Source organism: Oryx dammah, unplaced genomic scaffold (genome assembly GCF_014754425.2).
Source record: "Oryx dammah isolate SB20612 unplaced genomic scaffold, SCBI_Odam_1.1 HiC_scaffold_29, whole genome shotgun sequence".
NCBI classification, from domain to species: Eukaryota; Metazoa; Chordata; class Mammalia; order Artiodactyla; family Bovidae; genus Oryx; species Oryx dammah.
The window spans coordinates 52,909,959-52,932,257 of record NW_024070213.1 but is presented as its reverse complement, the minus strand read 5'-3'; the positions used below and the strand labels follow the sequence as shown (position 1 = coordinate 52,932,257).

At 38.2% G+C, this 22,299-nt stretch overlaps 1 protein-coding gene across 16 annotated transcripts in view; it reads left to right on the top strand.

Moving 5' to 3' along the window:
- MYBPC1 (myosin binding protein C1) overlaps positions 1–22,299 on the top strand; it is a 96,168-nt gene that overhangs the window by 55,534 nt on the left and 18,335 nt on the right. For 7 of the 16 annotated variants that reach the window (XM_040234883.1, XM_040234880.1, XM_040234879.1 and 4 more), the window contains 11 exons: positions 1,240–1,402; positions 2,506–2,612; positions 2,942–3,075; positions 9,247–9,406; positions 11,416–11,520; positions 12,261–12,449; positions 13,300–13,434; positions 14,945–14,953; positions 16,603–16,656; positions 17,823–17,990; positions 21,903–21,991. In XM_040234883.1, coding sequence (XP_040090817.1) covers positions 1,240–1,402; positions 2,506–2,612; positions 2,942–3,075; positions 9,247–9,406; positions 11,416–11,520; positions 12,261–12,449; positions 13,300–13,434; positions 14,945–14,953; positions 16,603–16,656; positions 17,823–17,990; positions 21,903–21,991 — 1,313 coding nt within the window. The remainder of the gene's footprint in view (positions 1–1,239; positions 1,403–2,505; positions 2,613–2,941; positions 3,076–9,246; positions 9,407–11,415; positions 11,521–12,260; positions 12,450–13,299; positions 13,435–14,944; positions 14,954–16,602; positions 16,657–17,822; positions 17,991–21,902; positions 21,992–22,299) is intronic. The other 9 variants (XM_040234890.1, XM_040234886.1, XM_040234887.1 and 6 more) reach the window with 2 other exon arrangements.

Below are 22,299 nucleotides of genomic sequence, written 5' to 3'. Positions count from 1 at the left end.
TATCTATTCAATAAACGTGCAACATTCTATAATTACATTTGGGTTGAGAAGTTACTCAAACTAGTGGGCCTCAATTCAGAAGACTGTAAGAGCTAATTCGCTGATAGGCTTTAGAGGTGTGAGAGAATTCATGGCCTTCCTCAAATGCCCCATGATGGTACTAAGTTCTTAATGGCAGAGCCTGTCCCTTCCAGTTAGCCATGAAAATTAGAATAGCAAACTTCACAAGAAGATTGGTAATAGGTGGAAGGCAAAATCTTGTTCTTATTTCTTAGTCCAGTTGCAATTCATATGACCATTGAATTATTTGGAAGTAATCGCAGTATACTCCTTATGTTTTGTAGAATAATGGTCATTGTAGTGTAATATCAAAAAAGTTTTTTCAACCATAGGCAGTTCCTTACTGATATTTGCATTCCTTTAAGCAATTACAGTTAGTCCTGCTATAACATTAACATATGCATTAAAAAAATTACTATGCTGTACAAAGTCATGCAGTGAAAATCATAGGGCCAATGGGGAATGTGCGTTAAAGACACAACACTCAGTAATTTTTTCAAGGACCCAGTTTTTAAAAAGTGAAATGAGGGACTTCCCTGATGGTCCAGTGGCTGAGACTTCCTACATCCAATGCAGGGGGCACAAGTTCAATCCCTGGTCTAGGAGCCAAATACCTACCTGCTGCATTGTGCAGCCAAAAATAAATAAATAAAATGATAAGAACCTAATAAAAAATCAGCAGCACAGTTTTATACATGTCTAGTAAATACTGCAATGAATATGGCACTTTACCTTGAAAAAGAGCTGATATTTGCTTGTGAAAGTGGGGTTAAAAATATTGCAGCTTGTGATCTATTGGAAGCAGTGGAAGGAGGTTATTTGAAATTGGGAGAGTTGTAGTCTCAGATGTGCATGGCTGTGGCTCATTTAACAGGGTGAACTAAAGTAACTGGTCGATATTTCAGGTGTATGTCTGTGTTCTGCACAATCCTACCTGGCTCAGTTCAACTGGGTGCAGTTTTCTGGATTCTTCTAGTCTTTCTCATGAATAAAATCATGGATAATCAAACATGAAATGTATGTTATGCTCTAATTGCCTTGGAATATTTCAATTGCATTGGAACAAATGCTCATTTTCAAAACAAGCATTATAGTGAAACAGTATCATTGTGAAACAACACCATCTTGGCCTGTCTGAAATTTGGATTTGGCGCTTATAACTATCTATTATTTCTGCAGTAAAACCTCTGAAGATATTGACACCTCTGACTGATCAGACTGTAAACCTTGGGAAAGAAGTCTGCTTGAAGTGTGAAGTGTCTGAGAACATAACAGGAAAATGGACTAAAAATGGCCTACCTGTTCAGGAGAGTGACCGTCTGAAGATTGTTCACAAAGGAAGGTAAACAAGCTAGGGCAATCCCTGAGTGAGGGCTGGTCCCCATATTGGCTTCTTCTACTTCCTAAATTAGATGATTGGTAAGGATGTTTGGAGAGCACTCATAAGGAAAGTATTTGTTTCTGGTGTTTTGCTTCCAAATAGCAAGAATAGGTGATATCTCTGCTGTACATCATGTCATACTTGTGACCTGGTACCTGGACCTTACAGTGAGGTGCTTTGTTATTTTGGAATCCACTGATTGAGTCTTTCCATATAAACATGAACTTAGCAGAATGATACTGAATTCAAGTTGAGGAACTGGTCAAATTAGATTCACTGTTCCTAACTAATAAATGTCACAAGATCTTTCCACTTTTTTTTTTTTCCCGCTAGTGGGAAGGTTGCTTAATATACTAGAATCTAGCAAAGATGCAGGGCAAGTCCAAGAGTTCTTAAACTTGGATCCATGGATTCTTAGGAGACCCATGAACTTCAGGCACCCACTGCCCCAAGTCTTCTGAAATTGTAAGCAGATTCTCTGTATACAAAAATACTTGTTTTTCCTCCAGATTGAGCTGCCATTGTGCCCATCAGATATTCACTGGTGCATGAAGCCAATGAAGTTAAGAACTACTGTCCTTACGCCAATATTTTAAAATAACTATCATTGGAGTAAAACCTTTAAAATTGTGAATCACTATGTTTTATATCAGAAACATAGAATACTGTATATCAACTATGCCTCAGTTTTTTTTTAAGAACTATTACTCTTAGGTTTGCATAAAAAACCAAAGTCAAGGTTATTCTTGGTAATTTCTTGAATCTTAAAGAGTGGCATCAGTGAGGTGTTATCTTCTATTCTTTTCTTAAGCTATGAGATTTTTAAAAGGCAGAAGAGACTCTTGCATAGTATACAGGCTGTATTTGTAGAGATGGTTCCATATAGCCCAAAGTAAATACTGAATGTGGATCAAAAAATAGGCTAATTAAGTATTCACATTATTCTCACTCTCTCTGCAGGCTGCACTAAGCAAGTTAAGATAAAACCATGTGTCTCCTCAGTTTGAGTCTTATACAGTATAAATCTTTGCACAGTCTTAGAGATATGTTTTTCATTTCCTTAGAATCCACAAATTAGTGATAGCCAATGCTCTTGTTGAGGACGAAGGTGATTATGTATTCACACCAGATTCCTATTCTGTTACTTTGCCTGCCAAAGTTCATGTTATTGGTGAGTAGATAAAAGAAATCATTTCAGAGTTGTGTTCTTGTTTTTCTGGTTTTGCTTACCTTGGAATTATATTCAAAATGTGATATTTAAAGAAAAATACATGAATTGGTATTAGTCACTAGGCATAATATTAATAGTTGATTCTTAAGAGGTCCTAACAATGAAATAGTTTTGCAATGTACTGGCATCGACTGCTTTGACTCCTCTTATATCTTTTTTGACTAAGTAAAATATTGGTTATTACTAATGTTTAACACTAGACAAGACCTAACCCATATAATCACATGGAAATAAATGCCTGATAACAAAGGCCATGTTTAATATTCTAGATCCACCTAAGATCAACCTGGATGGTCTTGATGCTGACAATACAGTGACGGTAATTGCAGGAAACAAGCTTCGTCTAGAGATTCCCATCAGTGGGGAACCACCTCCTAAAGCCATTTGGAGTCGAGCAGATAAGGTTTGTTCTACACACACACACACACACACACACACACACACACACACACACACCCTACCCTACTCCCTTCCTTCCATAAGTCAGATGAAAGGAGGCAGCAGATAAATGTATGGCAAAGATATAATTACTTTAGCAAATAAAGATCACTGATTTTTAGGCAAATACAATAACTGTTCATTTGCTTTTCATATTTCTGACTACCTACTATGTGAACATATGCAAATGAATGTTATTATGTGCCGTGAATGAGATTCTATCTTTCCTTCTAATGGGTATCAGAGAATGGAGTGGAAGAGATATAGATAATGAATTACTAAATAAATAAAGTCCCTGTGGATAGTAATGAGTGCTATGAAGATTAAAAAAAAAAAGGTAATATGATTAGTAAGTGACTGCATGGAGCGTCTACAGCCTCTATGAATGACCACAGGGAGCCATTATGTGGATATAAGAGCAAAGAAATTTCCAGGTGTTGTCAATGCAAGAGCAAAGAACAAGAGAACATGTGCTTGACCTTCTGGAGGAATAAAAAGAAAGCCAGTATGGCCAGGACAGAGTGAATAAGGAGAATAATCAATAAGATTGGAGTAGTCAAGTGGAGCCAGCTCAAGTGTGATTCTGTGGCTTCCTATATTAAATGTTTTAGGGGTAGTGAAACTATTCCACATAATACTATAATTATGGATACCTGTCACTATAACATTGACATTATGACCCACATAACCCATATGACATAGGTTTTTCAAAACCCATAAAATGTACAACACCAAGGAAAGTTATGACCAACCTAGATAGCATATTCAAAAGCAGAGACATTACTGTGCCAACAAAGGTCCGTCTAGTCAAGGCTGTGGTTTTTCCAGTGGTCATGTGTGGATGCGAGAGTTGGACTGTGAAGAAAGCTAAGCACCAAAGAACTGATGCTTTTGAACTGTGGTGTTGGAGAAGACTCTTGAGAGTCCCTTGGACTGCAAGGAGATCCAACCAGTCCATTCTAAAGGAGATTAGTCCTGGGTGTTCACTGGAAGGACTGATGCTGAAGCTGAAACTCCAATACTTTGGCTACCTCATGTGTAGAGTTGACTCATTGGAAAAGACCCTGATGCTGGGAGGGATTGGGGGCAGAGGAGAAGGGGACAACAGAGGATGAGATGGCTGGATGGCATCACTGACTCAATGGACATGAGTTTGAGTAAACTCCAGGAATTTGGTGATGGACAGGGAGGCCTGGCGTGCTGTGATTCAGGGGGTTGCAAAGAGTCAGACAGGACTGAACTGAACTGAAGAGTCTATGTAAACAATAGATTTTCAATGATAACCTTGTATCAGTGTAGGTTCATTCATTGTAACAATGTACCTACTCTGGTGGGGGTGTCAATAGTGGGAAAGATTGTGTATGTGTGGAAATAGGGATTATTTGAGAACTCTTTGTACATTTCCATTCAATTTTGCAGGGAACTCAAAGCTGTTCTACAAAAGTAATTTATTTTTTAAGGAAGTTGGAGACTGTTTCCTCCTTTTCTATTTTCTTGAGAGAAAAAAAAAGAGATTTGTTAAGCTATGAGACAACTTTAAGAAGTCAAATCTATGTGTAATTGGAATCCCCAAAGAGTAGGACATAAAAATATATAAAGAATTAATGGCCCCAAATTTTTCAAATTGATAAAGACTATAAAATCTCAGATCCAAGAAATTCAATAAAACCCAAGCACAAGGAACATTAAGAAATTTACACTATCATAATGAAATTGCTCAAAACCTGTGGTTAAGAAAACAATCTTAAAAGGAGACAGAGAAAAAGTTCACATTAAATGTATAGGAACAAAGACGAGGATGACAGCTAATCTCTCTGGAAGCAAAGCAAGTGAGAAGACAGAGGATCAACATTTAAAGGGGGAAAAAACTGTCAGCTAGAATTCTATACTCAGTAGAAATAATTTTCAGAAACAAAGGCAAAATAAAGTTATTTTCAAATATGCAAAAGCTGAAAGAAGTCATCTCCAGAAGACTTGCAGTATAAGAAATGCTTAAAGAAGTCCTTAAGTCAAAATGAAGGGATACTGGTCTTCCCTGGTGGCCCAGTGGTAAAGAGTCCTGCCCGCCATCGCAGGAGACATGGGTTCCATCCCTGATCTGGGAATATCCCACATGCCACAGCGCTACTAAGCCCATCCGCCACAACTACTGAGGCCCATGCCCTAGAACCCATGTTCCACAGCAAGAGAAGCCACTGCAATGAGAAGTCCACACCCTGCAACTAAAGGGTAGCCTCCATCACCACAAATAGAGAAAAAGCTCGAGCAGCAATGAAGACTCAGCGGAGGTAAAAATAAATAAATATTAGACTGAAAAAGGAAGTGATACCAAAAGACGAAAGCATTTCCTCAAAGGAACTAAGAGTGCGAGAAATGGTACCTACATGGGTAAACATTTAAGAATTTTTTCTGATTATTTAAATCTTAAAAGATAATTGGTTGTTTAAACAAAAATAATAATTATGCACTGTGGAGCTTTAAACATTAGAGTAAGTAAAGTTTATGACGATGAAAACATAAGACCAGGAGGGGAGAAACAGAAGTAAGGATTAGAAGGAGTGAAATGGATGTATGCTGTTGTAAGCTTCTTTTGCTAAACATCTAATATTATAACACCACATGAAAGTAGACTATACGATAAACCCTAAAGGAACCACTAAAATAATAAAACAAACAGTTATAGCTAATAGGCCAACACAGAACATAAAATGGAATCATGGAACCATATTTAATGAATCTGAAAGAAGGCAAAAAAAAAAAAAAAAAAAGAGAGGCAGAAAGAACAAAGGGGACAAATAAAAAAACAGCTACCAAGATAACAGAATCACAAAGAAAAACGGTTAAGTTGGAGATTTTAATACTTTTTGCTCCATAGTTGATAGAACAAGAAGACAGGCAATCAGTGAAGATATACAAGGTTTAAGAAATACGATCCACCATCTTGATGTAGTTGACATTTATAGAACACTCCATTAAACAAAGCAGAATGGGCATTATTTTAAAATGCACAGGAAAATTTACCAAAATAGACCATAAACAAGTCTCAATAATTTTAAAAGACTCAGGTCATGCAAGCTATATTCTTTGACCACAATAGAACTAATTAGAAAATAGTAACAGAAAGATTTGTAATATTTCTAAATATTTAGAAGCTAAGTAGCTTCTTTAAAAGGAAAAGAAAAAACATAACTCATGGATCAAAGAAGAAATTACAAGGAAAATCAGAAAATATTTATGTGGTCAGTTGCTTCTAACTGTTTGCCAGGCTCCTCTGTCCATGGAATTTTCCAGGCAAGAATACTGGAGCAGGTTGCCATTTCTTATTCCAGAAAATATTTATGAACACACTACATACCAGAATTTGTGAAATATGACTAAATCAATACTGAACATCCCTATTAAAGAAACATCCCTATTAAAACACCCACATCTATTAAAGAAATGGAATTTGTAGTTTAAAATCTTTCACAAAAAAAATTTCACATATAGATGGCTTTATTGGATAGTTCCACCAAATGTTTAATAAAGAAATAATATAAATTTAATATAAACTTCTAGAAAAAGTTGAAGAAAAGAAGATAGGAATATTTCCCAACACATCCTTGAAGGCTAGTATATTCTTAAAGCAAAACCAGAAAAAGACATTATGGAAAGAGAAAACTACAAATCAGTATCACTCTTGAACATAGGACAAAAATAATTCTAAACAGAATTTAGCAAAGCAAATCCGAAAGTACATAAAAGGAACAATATGTTATATCCACAGGTGGCTTATCCCTGGAATGCAAAGGTGGGTTTAGCATTTAAAAATAAATATAATTCACCATATTAACAAACCAGGGAAAGAATGTGATCATCTCAATAGACACAGAAAAACATTTGACAAAATTAAACACTCATTTCTAGTAAAAAAGCAAACCAGAACATGAAAGGAACTTCCTCAACACGACGAAAGACATCCTTGAAAATCCTACAACAATCCTATCATCCTACATAATGGTGAAAGATAGAATGCTTTTCCTCTAAGAGCAGAAAGAAGAGAAAGATGTTCACTCTTACCACTTCTATTCAACATTGCACTGAAAGTTATAGCCAGGGAAATCAAACAAGAAAAAGAAATAAAAGACATTTTTGGAAAGAAACAAGTAGAAGTGTCTTTATTTACAGTTGACATAATCATTGATGTATTGGTTTGGCCAAAAATTTCATTCAGGATTTTCCATAAAAATCCAATATAAGCCACACACACAAAAAAAAAACCTGCTAGTACAAATAGTCATGGTAGCCTTATTTGTAATATTCAAAAGCTGAGAAAAATGCAGATTCCATCAATGAGTGAATGGATAAATAAAATTCATACCAGGGAATAATAGTAATAAAAAGGAATGGATTAGTGATATAGTGCAGTAACTTGGATGAGTCTCAAAATAATTATGCCGAGTGAAAGAAACTACCATTTTAAGAAGCCATTAAAAAAAAACCTGACAATACCAAATAATGGCAAGGATATGGAACAATGGAAGTCTCATTCATTGCTGGTCGGAATGCAAAATGGTACATCCGGTTTGGAAAAGAGTTTGATAGTTTTTTAATATAAAGTTAAGCATATACTTTCATACAACTAAAAGCTATTCCTAGGTATTTTTCCCAAAGAAACGAAACACATGTTCACATAAAAACCTGTTCAGGAATGTTTATAGCAGATTTATTTATAATTGTCAAAACCTGGAAACGACTCAAAAACTCAGTTGTATAAGGATATAGTTTGTACATACATAAACAAACTGCACATGGAATGTGCAATGGAAAACTGCACAGTAATTAAAAGGAATGTGCTCATAATACATACAGCAAAATGGAGCAATCTAAAAAACTTCACTTGAAATGTTTGACTCCATTTATTTGACATTCTGGAAAAGAGGAAACTAAAGTGGCAAATAACAGACCAGTGATTTCCAGAGACCAGGGTTTAGTGGGTTGAATGCCAGGGAGTGTGGGGACACTATGGGAGGTGATGGAAATAGTCTGTATCTTGATTATGGTACTGGTTACAGAATCACAGAAATTTGTCAAAATTCATGGACTATATATCTAAAAGCTATGAATTTTAATCTATGTAAATTATAGCACAATGAACAAAATAAAATATGGAAATATGAAATGGATAATATAACACTGCCCTAAGTAAATCATTTTTCTTTCCACATTAAAAAAAAAAAAGAGCAGAACATCTTTTACAATCTTAAGGTAAGAATTTGGCTAAAATGAGGATATTTTGTTTTATCATAAAATAAGAATCATGAAAGCCACTTCAAATATTCTTACTGTTGTCACAATCTCATGTTACTGAAGATTTGTAAGTCCTAATCCAGACCCTAAAGAGCAGAAGTGACAGTAGTTAGTGGCAAATTACCCAGGTTCTGAACTGCCTGCACCTTCTCCACTTTTCCTCTTTGTGTATTGGCTGCCCGTTGTTGCATGGAAGGTATGACCTGGGAATCAGAAAGATGTAATGTCACTTTAAATTTCTGGTGTGAGAAAGAAGGAAGGGCAGAAATGAAGGAAAATAAGGGGAAAAGGGGAGAAGGAGAAAAGGAAGAAAATATAATAGACGTCTCAGCTTCCCTCTGTCTTTCCTTTAGGAATTAGATGTTCATTCTTTCGTGTCCTACCAGAAGGGAAAAATCAAATTGGGAAATTGCCACTGTGTCCTTCTTCAACCCCTTTCAGTATTTAAAAATTTTCAAGACATTTAGAGAAATGAACAAATCATTATTTAGTTTCTGATATGAGCTTAAATATTTCTAGTTTAGTGTACAAAGAAATTCTTCTCCTAGAATGACAGTTTTGTGCTTATATTTTTGGTCCTCCAACTTTCTCTTTTTAAGGAGTTAACTGATAGTGAACTTGGGAGTCAAATCCCAGTTCTACCACTTCTTAGCCATGCAGCCTTGGGCCATAAGTTTCTGATGTGTAAAATGGGATGACAGTGTTTGTCCTTAGAGCTGGTTGAGGATAAAACTAGGAACATGCATTTCAGGCATTAGCACCATTTCCAGCTTAAGTGCCCAGGCACTCTGGAGGTGTCCTTATTGTTTGCACAGATCATACCACATTGCGTTTCCTTTCTCCCTAGGCTATTATGGAGGGCAGCGGCCGGATAAGAGCTGAAAATTACCCTGACAGCACCACTCTTGTTATTGACATAGCAGAAAAAGATGATTCTGGTGTTTACCACATAAATCTGAAAAATGAAGCCGGGGAAGCACATGCAAGCATCAAGATTAAAGTTGTGGGTAAGTCCTCAAGTCAACAAACTTCTAGGATCAAGCTGATGTGCTTAGATCCTAGGTAGACTTTCTGAGCTCTTGAGTGTCTCAGCTTTTCTGGGTAGCTGACAAAGAAACTCGCACTATAGCTGTACTTTATAAACCACTGCCTTTCTTTCTCTGTCTTTGCCACTTCTTTATATGTCTTTTTCTTTTCTTTCTCTTGTCTTTTTGCCCCTTCTCTTCTCATCTCTTTTCTTGCCTAGAGGACTAGTTGCAAGAAGGAATAGCTAAAGTTAGGCTTTGGGGTTGCTGACCAAGTTCTCTGCTGTCCCACTCCCTTTCAGCGTCTTCCACAGTCACTGGCACACAATTGTTAAATAATTTCCGGCATCACATTCATTGTAGAGTGCCGAGGCAGTGCAAGCGCAGGTTGGAAAAGAATTTCCAGAGCTTTTCAGAAGGGAGTGAGTTTATTAAGAACAAAGAGCAGAGATTATGCTGCTGCTGCTGAGTCACTTCAGTCATGTCCTACTCTGTGTGACCCCATAGACGGCAGCCCACCAGGCTCCCCCGTCCCTGGGATTCTCCAGGCAAGAACACTGGAGTGGGTTGCCATTTCCTTCTCCAATACATGAAAGTGAAAAGTGAAAGTGAAGTCGTTCAGTCGTGTCCAACTCCTAGAGACCCCATGGACTGCAGCCTACCAGGCTCCTCTGTCCATGGGATTTTCCAGGCAAGAGTACTGGAGTGGGGAGCTGAAGGCACTGCAAATGCAGCGGGCTAACCTCCTGCCATACCAGCGAGAGTCAATGCTTTTTATGGGTTAGTAGCCAATTTTTATAGCCTCAAGAAAAAGCAAGTTCCTGCTGGACGGTTGGCATTAGGTGATTGGTTAGGGCGCCATAGGGTGACTACCAGGGTGGGCACTTTTGCTTCATTTGGGATCAGGAAGTCTGCTGATAATTAAAGATCAGGGTGGCTTTTGGCAATGTTTACAAAGCGGCTGAATCAGTTCCAGAGGTGACCTTGGTTCTGGGCTCCACTTCTGTGGCCTTAGTGCAAGGCCTAGCACCTGTGGCCTTGGGGCAGGACTCCGCATAGAGGAATAAGACCTGCCTTGGTTCTTAGATGACTTTCTAAATACTTTTTTCCAGACCCCAAAACCAAGTGAAATGAGTCTAGCAGATTACTGATAGACCAAGATCTCATGATTTCTTCATTTCATTTTAGTTTTCCCTCAAGAAACATATTTCAAGTTGATCCAAAGCAAAGGTCACTTTATTACATATTGAACTATAGAAGACATGGTAACTTGACATTTAAAAAAAATTATTTATTTGGCTGTGTCGGGTCTTTGTTGCTGCATGCCACATCTTCGTTGCATCTTGCAAGATCTTTCGTTGTGGTTGGATGGACTCTCTCGTTGTGACATGTGGACTCAGTAGTTGCAGCACACAGGCTTAGTTTCTCCTAGGACTGTGGGATCTTAGCTCCCTGACCAGGAATCGAACCTGTATCTCCTGCATTGCTAAGTGGATTCTTAAGCACTAGACCACCAGGGAATCCCTAACTTGCCATTTTTGACTTGGATTTCTACCAGTCAACATCTTGAACCTTCCAACTGATGTAAAATGTACAATAATTAGTCCTTGATTTAGTTCTGCTGGAAGTTCACTTTATAGTTAAGAAACAAAATCCCATCCAATATTTAGGCAATAATTTAATTTCTTAGTCACCATTTTCAAGACAAACAACAAGTCTTGGATTTCATGCGGTCCTATAATGTGACACCAGCTTAGAGGATTTGGAAACGTCATTTGTATTTGTATTGGGCTCACCTTCCCTGATTCCATAGGGAACAGGACCTTACGCCTAAACTAGTTAGCCAGTGCATTTCAGTAAACATGGAAAAATAATCAGAAATAGCATTGCTTCTGTGATTATTACCCCAAAACATACTTCCCAGTGAACACTTTTCTTTGTGCTTTTGGTCAATGTTATTTTATTCTACTCTATTTGTTTGTATGTTACAGACATCCCTGATCCTCCAGTGGCACCAAACGTGACAGATGTGGGAGACGATTGGTGCGTCATGACCTGGGAGCCTCCTCTCTACGATGGCGGGTCCCCGATCTTAGGTAAACTGCATGTTGGTTCATCTGTGGAAAAGCCAGTGGAGTTGATGTGCTCTTTATGCGTATTAGCACAAAACACATTTTAAAATACTGAATTTAGAAGAAAATCTTTAAATATCCATTCAAATTAAAATATAGTGGGGGATGTCCTTTAAGTAAGTACTTGAGATTTAAATAGCTCCTATGAATATCATCTGATTTCCTGTCCTCTTTTTTTTGACATTTCTATTCAGTATCTAATTTTGAAACAATCATAAGTCTAACTTTGTTCTGGTCAGTAAATGCCCAGTTCCAGAGAATTATGTCTATGAAGCAGTTTCATTTAGGGTTAAATACTTAGAAGAATTTGCTTCCCCCATGGAACAAGAACATTTTTCTACTTGCTAATAATGAAACTTACAAAACTGGTTATTTCCCCCTTCTTACGTACATTGCTGGGACTCATAGTCACTGTACTAATTTATATGGCCTACATATCTGTGGTCTACTTTTTCCTCTTCTCTTCCTAGCACCGCTTTAACTTTTTAGTGTTTTTATTTTTGTCTATATCCCATGATGTTAATATTTGTATTCCTTATAATCCCTCTCAAACAACTGATGGAATAAGAAGAGTTGAAAATACATGTATGACTTGTTCACTTAGAGTACTGAGAATTTAAGAAATTTTTGAGAATTCTAATATCTGACAAAGTTTAATTTTAGAGGCCAAAGAAAAACCTGTTTTCATTTTGTGTCCCCTTCAGGGTATTTCATTGAGAGGAAAAAGAAACAAAGCTCCAGATGGATGAGGCTGAATTTCGATCTCTGCAAAGAAACAATCTTTGAGCCCAAGAAGATGATTGAAGGTGTGGCCTACGAGGTCCGCATCTTTGCTGTCAATGCTGTTGGCATCTCTAAGCCCAGTATGCCCTCCAAGCCTTTTGTTCCACTGGGTGAGTCAAGAGAGATGTGTCTTGGTCATGAAAATCATTGCCCCAGGTTGTGACTGCTGTCTTCTGACTTCTAACTAAACCAGACCTAGAAGCTTCTCGGAGTGGTGCCAGAGCAAGAAACGAGAAATTGTTAGGGACAATTGTCTAAGAAATTACAAACAATGTGGTAGAGTTGAATGCCTTCATAATGTAGGCCCGGGAATTTATTACTGGAATTCCAAAGACAGCTGTGGGTGGCTCTGTTGCCCCTCCTCACTGGAAACATAGTTGAGCCTGTTGACACATGACTACCCTCATTTGACCTTTTGAAAGTGTAAGCCAGCACCTTAGTATAGACACTATAACCAAAACAAATTGAGATCTATTCAACCAAGCACACTTGGAAGCTAGTCTCTTTGCTTTACAATTACACTTGAAATGTTATCTATGAACCAAGAAAGTCAATTCAGTAAAGGCAAAGAAGGAAATAAAATGTCTCTGCCATCTTATGGTAGAGAAATGTAATTTTCAAGAAGAGTTTGCACTTGAAAATTAAGAAGTTTTGGAAAATTTACACTAGATCATTAGATCTCAAACTTTGACTTTTTTCAAATGCCTTGGGCCTCCCAGAATCCCACGCCAACCTCCCAAGTAGAGGGCAAGTGTGGCAGCATTTCTAAAATATTGTTCATGCCTGGCAAATCTTTGCCATATACACAGCGTATACTCAAGAAGTCTTCACTGAATTTTATTAAGATGTGGGGGCTTCTGTGTGCATTTTTATTTGTATCCTAGTTCATTTTACCACAGTTCCTGTGCCATAATTCTGTAGTAATAGTTTCTACTTTTTCTGTCTTTTTTATCTTTAAAGCTGTAACCAGCCCTCCTACGCTTCTGACCGTTGACTCTGTAACTGACACCACAGTCACAATGAAGTGGCGGCCCCCAGACCAGATTGGCGCAGCAGGTTTAGATGGCTATGTGCTAGAGTATTGCTTTGAAGGAAGTAAGTACAACTCATAATTCAAACAAATATCGGCATCAATAGGTGAGATATGCCCCCCCTTTCTTTTGTTTCTGTCTTGGGAATTTTTCTCCTGCCTACTGAAAATGACAAGCCAAAGGTCATCCTTCTGTGATGGAAAAGAATTCAGCCCTTCATTGGTATTAATCATTTGAGATCTCCAAAATATCCAGATGGGCTCCCAGATCTGACCACACGATATATCTAGGACATAGGAGGAGGAATTCTAACCAAACTTCAGGGATCCCTTCTTCTTGAATTGGTGGAAGTAAAATGTGCCAAAGCAAAATAAAAGTCTAGTTAGGATAAAGCAAATTGGAAATGCTAAACTCTATACTGAGCAGAGGTCAGTTATCAACAGAGCTACCTATTTCTAGGTAAGGAGAGATTATATATTTGACTATCTGGTGATCAATTCCTGCCTTCTTACAGGAAAAAAAAAAAAAAAGAAGAAGAATCAAGGAAAACTTTCAGTGTTTTAAAGAATCAGTAAAGAATCTTACACCAGAGGGTGTGAGAAATAGATTTGACAAATGGCAGTAATTTGTTTCAGGACATGAGTGTATAAAATGTTAATGGTTTAATGGTTTACATTTAGGAGGTAAATAGAAACTGGCAAAAAAAAAAAAAAAACCTCTTGCTAATAGAAATAATAAAAAATAAAAAATGACACAAGATAATATGGGCCAGAGTATATCTAAAACCAAAAAAAAAGTACAGTTCACTAAAAGCCTCTTGTATTTTTTGATTTCCTACTTGTCTTGATTTGGAGATGGGTGAATAAAACTGCCCTAGCTCTAAACTCAGGCTCATTCTAGATGATGGTAGGTAAACAGTCCACCAGGGAAGTTTGTTCAAATCTCGACAAATGAGAGGCCAAGATGGCCTCTAAGAAAATTCTTCGGACCTGCAACTTTAACATGACTCTTATATGAATGAAAGAGAGACTCCAGAGCACATTTGAGAAAACAGGAGTGTGAACAGAAGGAAAACGTCTATGAAGAAGAAACTTCTTTGAAGAGCAGACTGATGAAAAAGAAGCCCCAGGCCTCTGGATGGGAGCACCTATGGAAATAACCTGAGTTGGTCGGGAGGGTAGAAGAGAAAGGGGAAATAAAGAATCTTGGTAACACTCCATTCCATTCACATGCACTCACTCACAGAGCACTGTGCTTGATTTTTCCAGGGCTTAGAAATCCACTAACCAAAACAACAACGGGGGGAATTAGAAAACAGTTCCCAGAGTTATCCCAGTGTGGGAGGGGGCGTTGTCACTCAGGCAACAGATAAAATCTTGAGCACTTCAGACTATGGTTTATTCCCATTCCATTCCCCTCCACCTGTTTGGAACACCCCCCAAGCCCTCCTCTCTGCTATTTATACTGCCCTGCTGGCAGAATTTCCCAGTCTTCTATGTGATGGGGCTGCTGAATGTGAACCTTTTGTGTATGTATGAAACAGAGCAAATTCTTTACTCTTTTCTTTCTGATAGGTTTAAAAAGTGAGAAGATACAGCAAAATGATAGATGGCTGTCATTTTGATGTTACCCACCTTAGATAAAATACAACGAAGTGTATTTTACTTAATTTTGTGTGTGGTCTGTGTAGATATATATGTATACCCCCATACATATATATATGTACACAGTCATTATTACGTATATATTTTGCCACGTAACGTGTTGGAATTAGCTTTCTATGGAAGTTCTTTCATAACGTGTATATCTTTCTTCTTGCAGTCTTTTCTTACTTCCTTTCTGTGGCTGCCCTATTCTCCATTCTCTTTTAATGGCTGTTGTCCTCCAGACTAATTTCTGTAGTGTTTGATGCTTTTAGATACGTCAGGTTTTATTCTGTAAGAGAATTCTTTCTTCTATAAGATCGTGTGTTGGTTTGGACTCTGTCTTTCTCTTGGTTTTTATTTTATTTTGTAATGCCTGCACCATTTTACTCTTCATTTTCTTCCTTCTCCCTGGTTCTTTTTCTTCCTGAAAACTTTTCCTCATGTATCAAATAACTTTCACATTCCTTTCCCAACCCCTGGACACCAATTTCTTTCTCTGTTTCCCTCAAGTAGTTCCAACATGAAAAGCTGTTTTTGTTTCTCTCTGATCTTTCTTTGTCCTGTTTCCTCTTGAAATTTTCTTCTTTCCTAGTTCTTCACTCGTTCATGCATGTTTTCTCAGTCTCCTGTTTCACGTTCTCATCGATTATCTCTTCATTATGAAATATCAACACGGTAGCTCCCAAACCAACCATTGAATTCAAGGTGTTTCTCTTTTTCAAAGTCCTGAGTAATTTGTATCATTCACATGCCCTCCTAGCCACCAAGATATTCTGGCTTGCTGCTCCTTCTCCCTAATACTCTAGAAGGGTTGAAATAAGAGAAAGAAGAATCCCCATCCCCCTGCTCCCTTCCTGATAACCTAGATGGTCATCATTCCAAACCATTGGGGGAACACCCACAACCCCTCTGTGAGCCAGGAGCATCCTCCACCTGTGTGGAATGCAGGAACCCTGGATAGTTTAATTTGTTTGCTAGACCAAGAGCTTGTTGTCATGACAACCAGGGGCTGCCTCCTGGGCTGCGAGGGCAGTTTTTATTTTCATGGAGAACACTTCCAATTCCTGGTAAGACAGGGCTGCCCTTATCTCAAGCGCCCTCACTCCCACTCCCAGACTCTGATGTGTGAGCCCCACAGTGGGAGAACTACGTTCCCTGAGGACCCACCGGACCCTCCCCAGCTGAAGTGGCAAGGACAAGAGCAAGGGGAGGCTGTTCCACTGCAGACTGCTCCCCTATGGAGTCTAGGACCTCTTCCGCTTCTGTCTTCGGGGTCTTGCTTTGTTCTTTTCTACTTCTTGCTCCCAGAGTTGGAGGTGTCCCAGCCTCCTTTCTCCTCCTCTTCTCTGTGGCAGATGCCTCAGGACAAAAAAAAAAAACCCACAGTCTGGACAGAGCAGGCTGTGCCCCTCCTGAGGAATTCCCCTCTCCTCTAACGTGTTTGGTCTCTTCCGTCACTGTTCTGAAGACAAATATCTTTGCATACTTTGCACACTTTACTAACAGAGAATGCTGACTACTGATACAATATTCTTCTGGTGTGAAAGTGGGTGTCTTTAATTAATTTTAATGACGGATTCTCAAAGGTACATCAGCAAAACAGTCTGATGAAAATGGGGAGGCTGCATATGATCTACCAGGTAAAGTATTCTCTGAAAGCTCTCAAAGTTTCTTACTGTATGATAAAGTTTCTGGGAATGTTCCAAGACCGAGCATGAAGTACACCCACACACAAAAAGCCCTTAGAGATGGAGGGGGAGGGTGGGCCATGAGTTAAGAAGGTGGGAACTGAGCCTTCTTCTTTCTTGCTTTTCCCCCGTGGGCATAATAATGCATGTAAACTTTTAGAACTTGAAATGTTTGTAAAACCTGGATGCTGGGTTTAAATTTTCTTGATGTTATAGACAAAGCTACCAAAAACATTTTAAAAAATCAGAACTTTTGACTGAAGTGAAAGGTTATGCTAGTTCTTTATGAGGTCTTGGCTCCGGAGCTGTGTTTCCTCTTTACTGTGGATACAGGCTTTTTTTTCTTCATAATTGGGGGCATAATCCTACTTCCCATGGGCTTCCCTGGTGACAGATGGTAAAGAATCCACCTGCAATGCAGGACACCTGGGTTCGATCTTTGGGTTGGGAAGATCCCCTGGAGGAGAGAATGGCTACCCATTCCAGTGTTCTTGCCTGGAGAATTCCGTGGACAGAGAAGCCTGGCAGGCTACGGTCCATGGGGTGGCAAAGAGTCAGACACAACTGAGCAACTTTCACTTCACTTCACTTCATTTCACATCACTTTACTCCAGACTTCCCATGGCCATATTATTGTCTTACAGTTATAAGCCTGCCAGGATAAAATGGAGAGACCATATGACTATAAAGGTCAGTGTCTCATTCATAAGAATAGCGTTTTCCTTTTACCCTGAACTTTAATGTATATTGATGGATAAATATCACAGTTATATCAATTGTAAAAAATGTATACTGTAAAACCAAATTGGAATAAGTTACTACAAAATTCCTGGAACAGTCACTATCATTCAGGATACCCTAGTATCGTGTATAAGAGATTTTTTAGAAATAGCAGAATCTAACTATCATTCCTGATTTTTACCTTAGCCATTCTAGGCCATTTTTCATTTAAATATGATAAAAGCCCAGCCATGTAGTCTAATTTCAAAGCAAAGTCATATTCCCTCAAAATGATTTAATTTAGAGTAAAATACTAATTTGGAGTCAATTGTTTAACAAGATGATTTCTTTCACTCACTATTATTTTTCTTTTCTTTTTTTTCCTTAATGGATTTCAGCTGACGACTGGATAGTCGCAAATACGGAACTGATCGACAAGACCAAGTTCACCATCACGGGTCTGCCAACGGATTCAAGGATCTTTGTGCGTGTGAAGGCTGTGAATGCCGCCGGTGCCAGCGAGCCCAAGTACTACTCTCAGCCCATCCTTGTGAAGGAAGTCATAGGTAGGTCGCAACGCTTTCGAAATTTTGTCTCCATGTTTTTTTAACTGCTTTCTTTCCGAAACCCTCCTCTCTTGTTGTCACTCCTTTGATATTTTATTAATATCTCCTGGGAGTTAGAAATGAACAAAACAGCCCTTTATAGGCAGTGTGGGAGGTCAATTCCCAGTTTTTAACCTAGTATTAGGACCAGATAAGTACACCAGGTTGCATGAGCCAAATCTGATTGGGCTGCCTTTTTATAATGGAGAGAGAGAAAGGGGGAAGAAACAGTTCAAACAATCTGTATGGCAGCAACAATGGCTCCAATGAGTCTGTGAGGTCAAAATCATTTTCATATTTCTTTTCCCTTTTCAATGTCTGACATTTGCACTGGTGGTGCAAAAGCAATGGTGTGTAAAACTGCTGGTGCCTTAGCACAGATCATATTCGTGCCCCCAAATTGTCTGGTCAGTCTTTTCTTCCTTACGACCATGCACTCCCAATTAAAATAAACGGGCCTTAGAGTGTTCTTGATGAGGCATAAAAGTCATTAATAATCATTTTATATGATTATTTAAAAGATTAATAATAAAAAATTAATCATTTTTAAACCTTGGTTCTTGAGTACACTTTTTCCCTATATATGTGACAGTGAAATGCAAAGTATATGTCAAGATTTTATGCTATGTACCCTAGTACAATTGTTGTCTCTAGGGAAAAGTATTTCTGCAACTGAGTTAAGAGCCTAAACTAGTGCCCTATTCCAGGAAACTCCATTCTTCCTTGAAAGAATGACAGAGTGACAAACTCTGGCTAGTCAAGTTTGGGTATTTGGCAGATATTTTCTAGAAAATGAATGGAGTGAACCTGTAACTTCAAGGAAAACAATTTACAGTATTTGTTGTCAATTTGTCCATGAAAAAATTTAATCTTCGAAGCAAAAATTAGAATTTTGGAAAACTGGTATCTACCATCATTGACATGACAGCTTTCTAATACTTAAAAATCTTTTCTGATAAAGTAGGTGGTTATACTAGCAAATGCAATTTTTTGATACTGAATAATGAATGCAGTGTTTCAAAATTTGAATGATCCGCATAATCCAGTGAAGCTATATTTTCCAAAAGACTAATGCAAGTTTAAAAATCGTGCCTGGGTAAGATACATTCAAAATGAAAGGTAGATCAATGGACTTTAATGTAACAGAATATGAAAAGCTCATAGATGGTTTTAGATTCCACACTGTAGCTAACCCTTAAAGTGACGTGGCTCAGTCGTGTCCAACTCTTTGCAACCCCATGGACTGTAGCCCACCACGCTTCTCTGTCCATGGGATTTTTCCAGGCAAGAGTACTGGAGTGGGTTGCCATTTCCTTCTCCAGGGGATCTTCCCGACCCAGGGATTGAACCCGGGTCTCCCGCATTGTAGGCAGACGCTTTACTGTCCGAGCCACCAGGAAGTAGCTAACCCTTAAGAAATTACAATTCATGTTTTAGTGTAGAATCAAAAAGGAATACCCACAATTGTCTGAAAAATTTATTAAAATATTCTGTGTGAAGCCAAATTTTCTTCAAGTACTTCAAGCAAAACAACATACTGTAATAGATTAAAAGTCAGACAATAAAGAGATTTGCCAAAACAGAAAATAATGCCACTCATATCACAAATTTTTGTTAATGTAAATATGGTTGTTTTCATTAAAATGATATTTATGTTGTTATTTTTCAAGTAAGTATATAAATATTTCAAAATATATTGGTTTTAATTTCTAATATGGTTAATATGATAGATACAGCCTATATAAACAAAAGCTTTGTAGGACCTTCCTTTGATTGTTTTTAAGAGTATAATGGGATACAGAGATGAAAAAGTTTGAGCATCACTGCTCTAGGGCAAAGAATATTGGAAAGTGGTTGAGCATCTAGATCTGGATTGTGTTGAGCCAGACTTATGGTGTGACTGCCTGTAACCTTTTGGGAAGTTAGGGGATGGATGGGTGGAAAAAAGTGTGAAGAATGCAAATTTTCTTAGCTGATTCTGGAGACAGACTATGAAAGCTGAGTTCTGTTTCTTTCATTTATTGACTATGTGGTTTCAGGCAAGGGACTTGCTTTTCCTGAGCCTTAATTTCTTCATCTGCAAAACAGAGACAATAATCAGACTTACCACCTCAAGAACTTGTGAGGGCTGAATGAATTAATCCCTGTTATTTGCTTAATGAAATGCTTGCCACACAATAAGCTCTTGGTATATGCTTGCTTTTATTATGATGATGGTTTAGTGTGCTATGGAACCTCGCTGAGTCTCTTTTTCCTTAACTCTGTGAAGTTAGGGAGTTAGAGGATCCCTCAAGTTCTCTTCCAGCTGGAGCATTCAGTAATCACCACTACTACCATCATCATCATCTCCTGAGTTTATTGAGCACTTACTATTCTCAGCCAGTATGCTAAATGCTTTATCTAGATGACCTTATTTAATCCTCACAACAATCCTGTGAATTAGATCTTGTGGAGTAGGCTGAGACCAGATCTACTGTCTGATCTAGAACTCAAACCCAGATCTCTCTGACACTGCAGTCTGTGTGTCTAAGCAAAGCATAGATACTAGAGGCTGACTCCAGGTTGTAATCCTGGCTGTGTCACCTTGGGCAAGTGACTTAAACCCTTGTTGGCTTTAGTTTCTTTATTATAAAGCAAAAAGAATACCTTTGCCATAAAGGTAGCTGTGAGGTTTAAGTTGGTCCCTTCATGAAAAGCATTAACTATTCCATACTGAGCCCTCAAATGATATTGAGCCCACTTCATCCCTGTGAGCCATGAGCCTCAATTTTCTTCTGCCTTTGATAGGTTTATATCCACATGTCCTAATACCTTTGTGGTGTTTAATGAATATCAACATTCAGTGGGTTAGTGCTACATGTTACATACTTCACCATAGCCATAGAGGGAGAAAGTTACCATCAAGTTCTAACATAATTACAAAACAATAAGTGCTAGGTACTAAAGCTTTAAAAATTTTTAAATTATTAAAAAAATTTTATTGGAGTATAATTGGTTTACAATGTTGTGTTAGTTTCAGCTGGACAAAGCAATTTTTTTTTTTTTTAATTTTCTGGTGAGAAAAAGAAGGTCAGTCCTACCAGCTAATGTGGTGACTATAGATCTTTTATCGAATGTTTGTTGGAGAATACACTCACTGTTAGAAACTATGAAAAATATATATAAGGCCCTAGGAGAAACTTTAGTGTTTGCTTTCAGTTAGTTCGGTTCAGTCACTCAGTCGTGTCTGACTCTTTGTGACCCCATGGACTGCAGCACGCCAGGCCTCCCTGTCTATCACCAATTCCCGGAGTTTATTCAAACTCATGTCCATTGAGTCAGTGATGCCATCTAACCATCTCATCCTCTGTCATCCCTTTCTCCTCCTGCCTTCAATCTTTCCCAGCATCAGGGTCTTTTCAAATGAGTCAGTTCTTCGCATCAGGTGGCCAAAGTATTGGAGTTTCAGCTTTAGCATCAGTCTTTCCAATGAACACTCAGGACTGATTTCCTTTAGGATGGACTGGTTGGATCTCCTTGCAGTCCAAGGGACTCTCAAGAGTCCTCTCCAACACTACAGTTCAAAAGCATCAATTCTTCGGCACTCAGCTTTCTTTATAGTCCAAGTCTCACATAATAAAAATAGGAAGTTGCAGAAAATGAAAGAGGTCAAGGGTAAATTTTGTTGAGTTAAACTGTTAAAACATCTCTTCTTGAAGGTAACATTTGGAACCAAAGTTACCATATATAATCTATTAGTGGCCCATCTAAGATTTTACTGCAGAGACATAAGCACAGGGAAATCCTGATGAGTATATGCCAGGTATGCTTATGTAAGGATGCTTCCAGTGTATGGTACTAACTACAAAATTATGCTTTTCTACTCTATCTCAGAGGCTCCAAAGATTCGCATCCCAAGGCACCTGAAGCAAACCTATATCCGCAGAGTTGGAGAAGCCATCAATCTGGTTATTCCTTTCCAGGTAATAATTCAGGGTTGTTTACTTTCTCTTTACATGCTGGGGTGTTTAAGGAGTAAAAGGAGATACTTCAGCATTTACGTTATTCATGATTCAATTTCCTCAGAGGAAAAGTAGGAAATGATGGACCAGATTTGGAGAATGACTAAACAATCTCCTGCTGTAGAAGTACAGAAGTCTATAAAACTGTCATAGATTTTCCAAATGAGACTTTGTCTTGTCCGAAGCTCAATGACTGTAGTAGTGGGCCAGAGAGCAAATACCAAGGAGACACCAAACAAGAAATGCTCAAAGATCTCTCTGGTTCTATC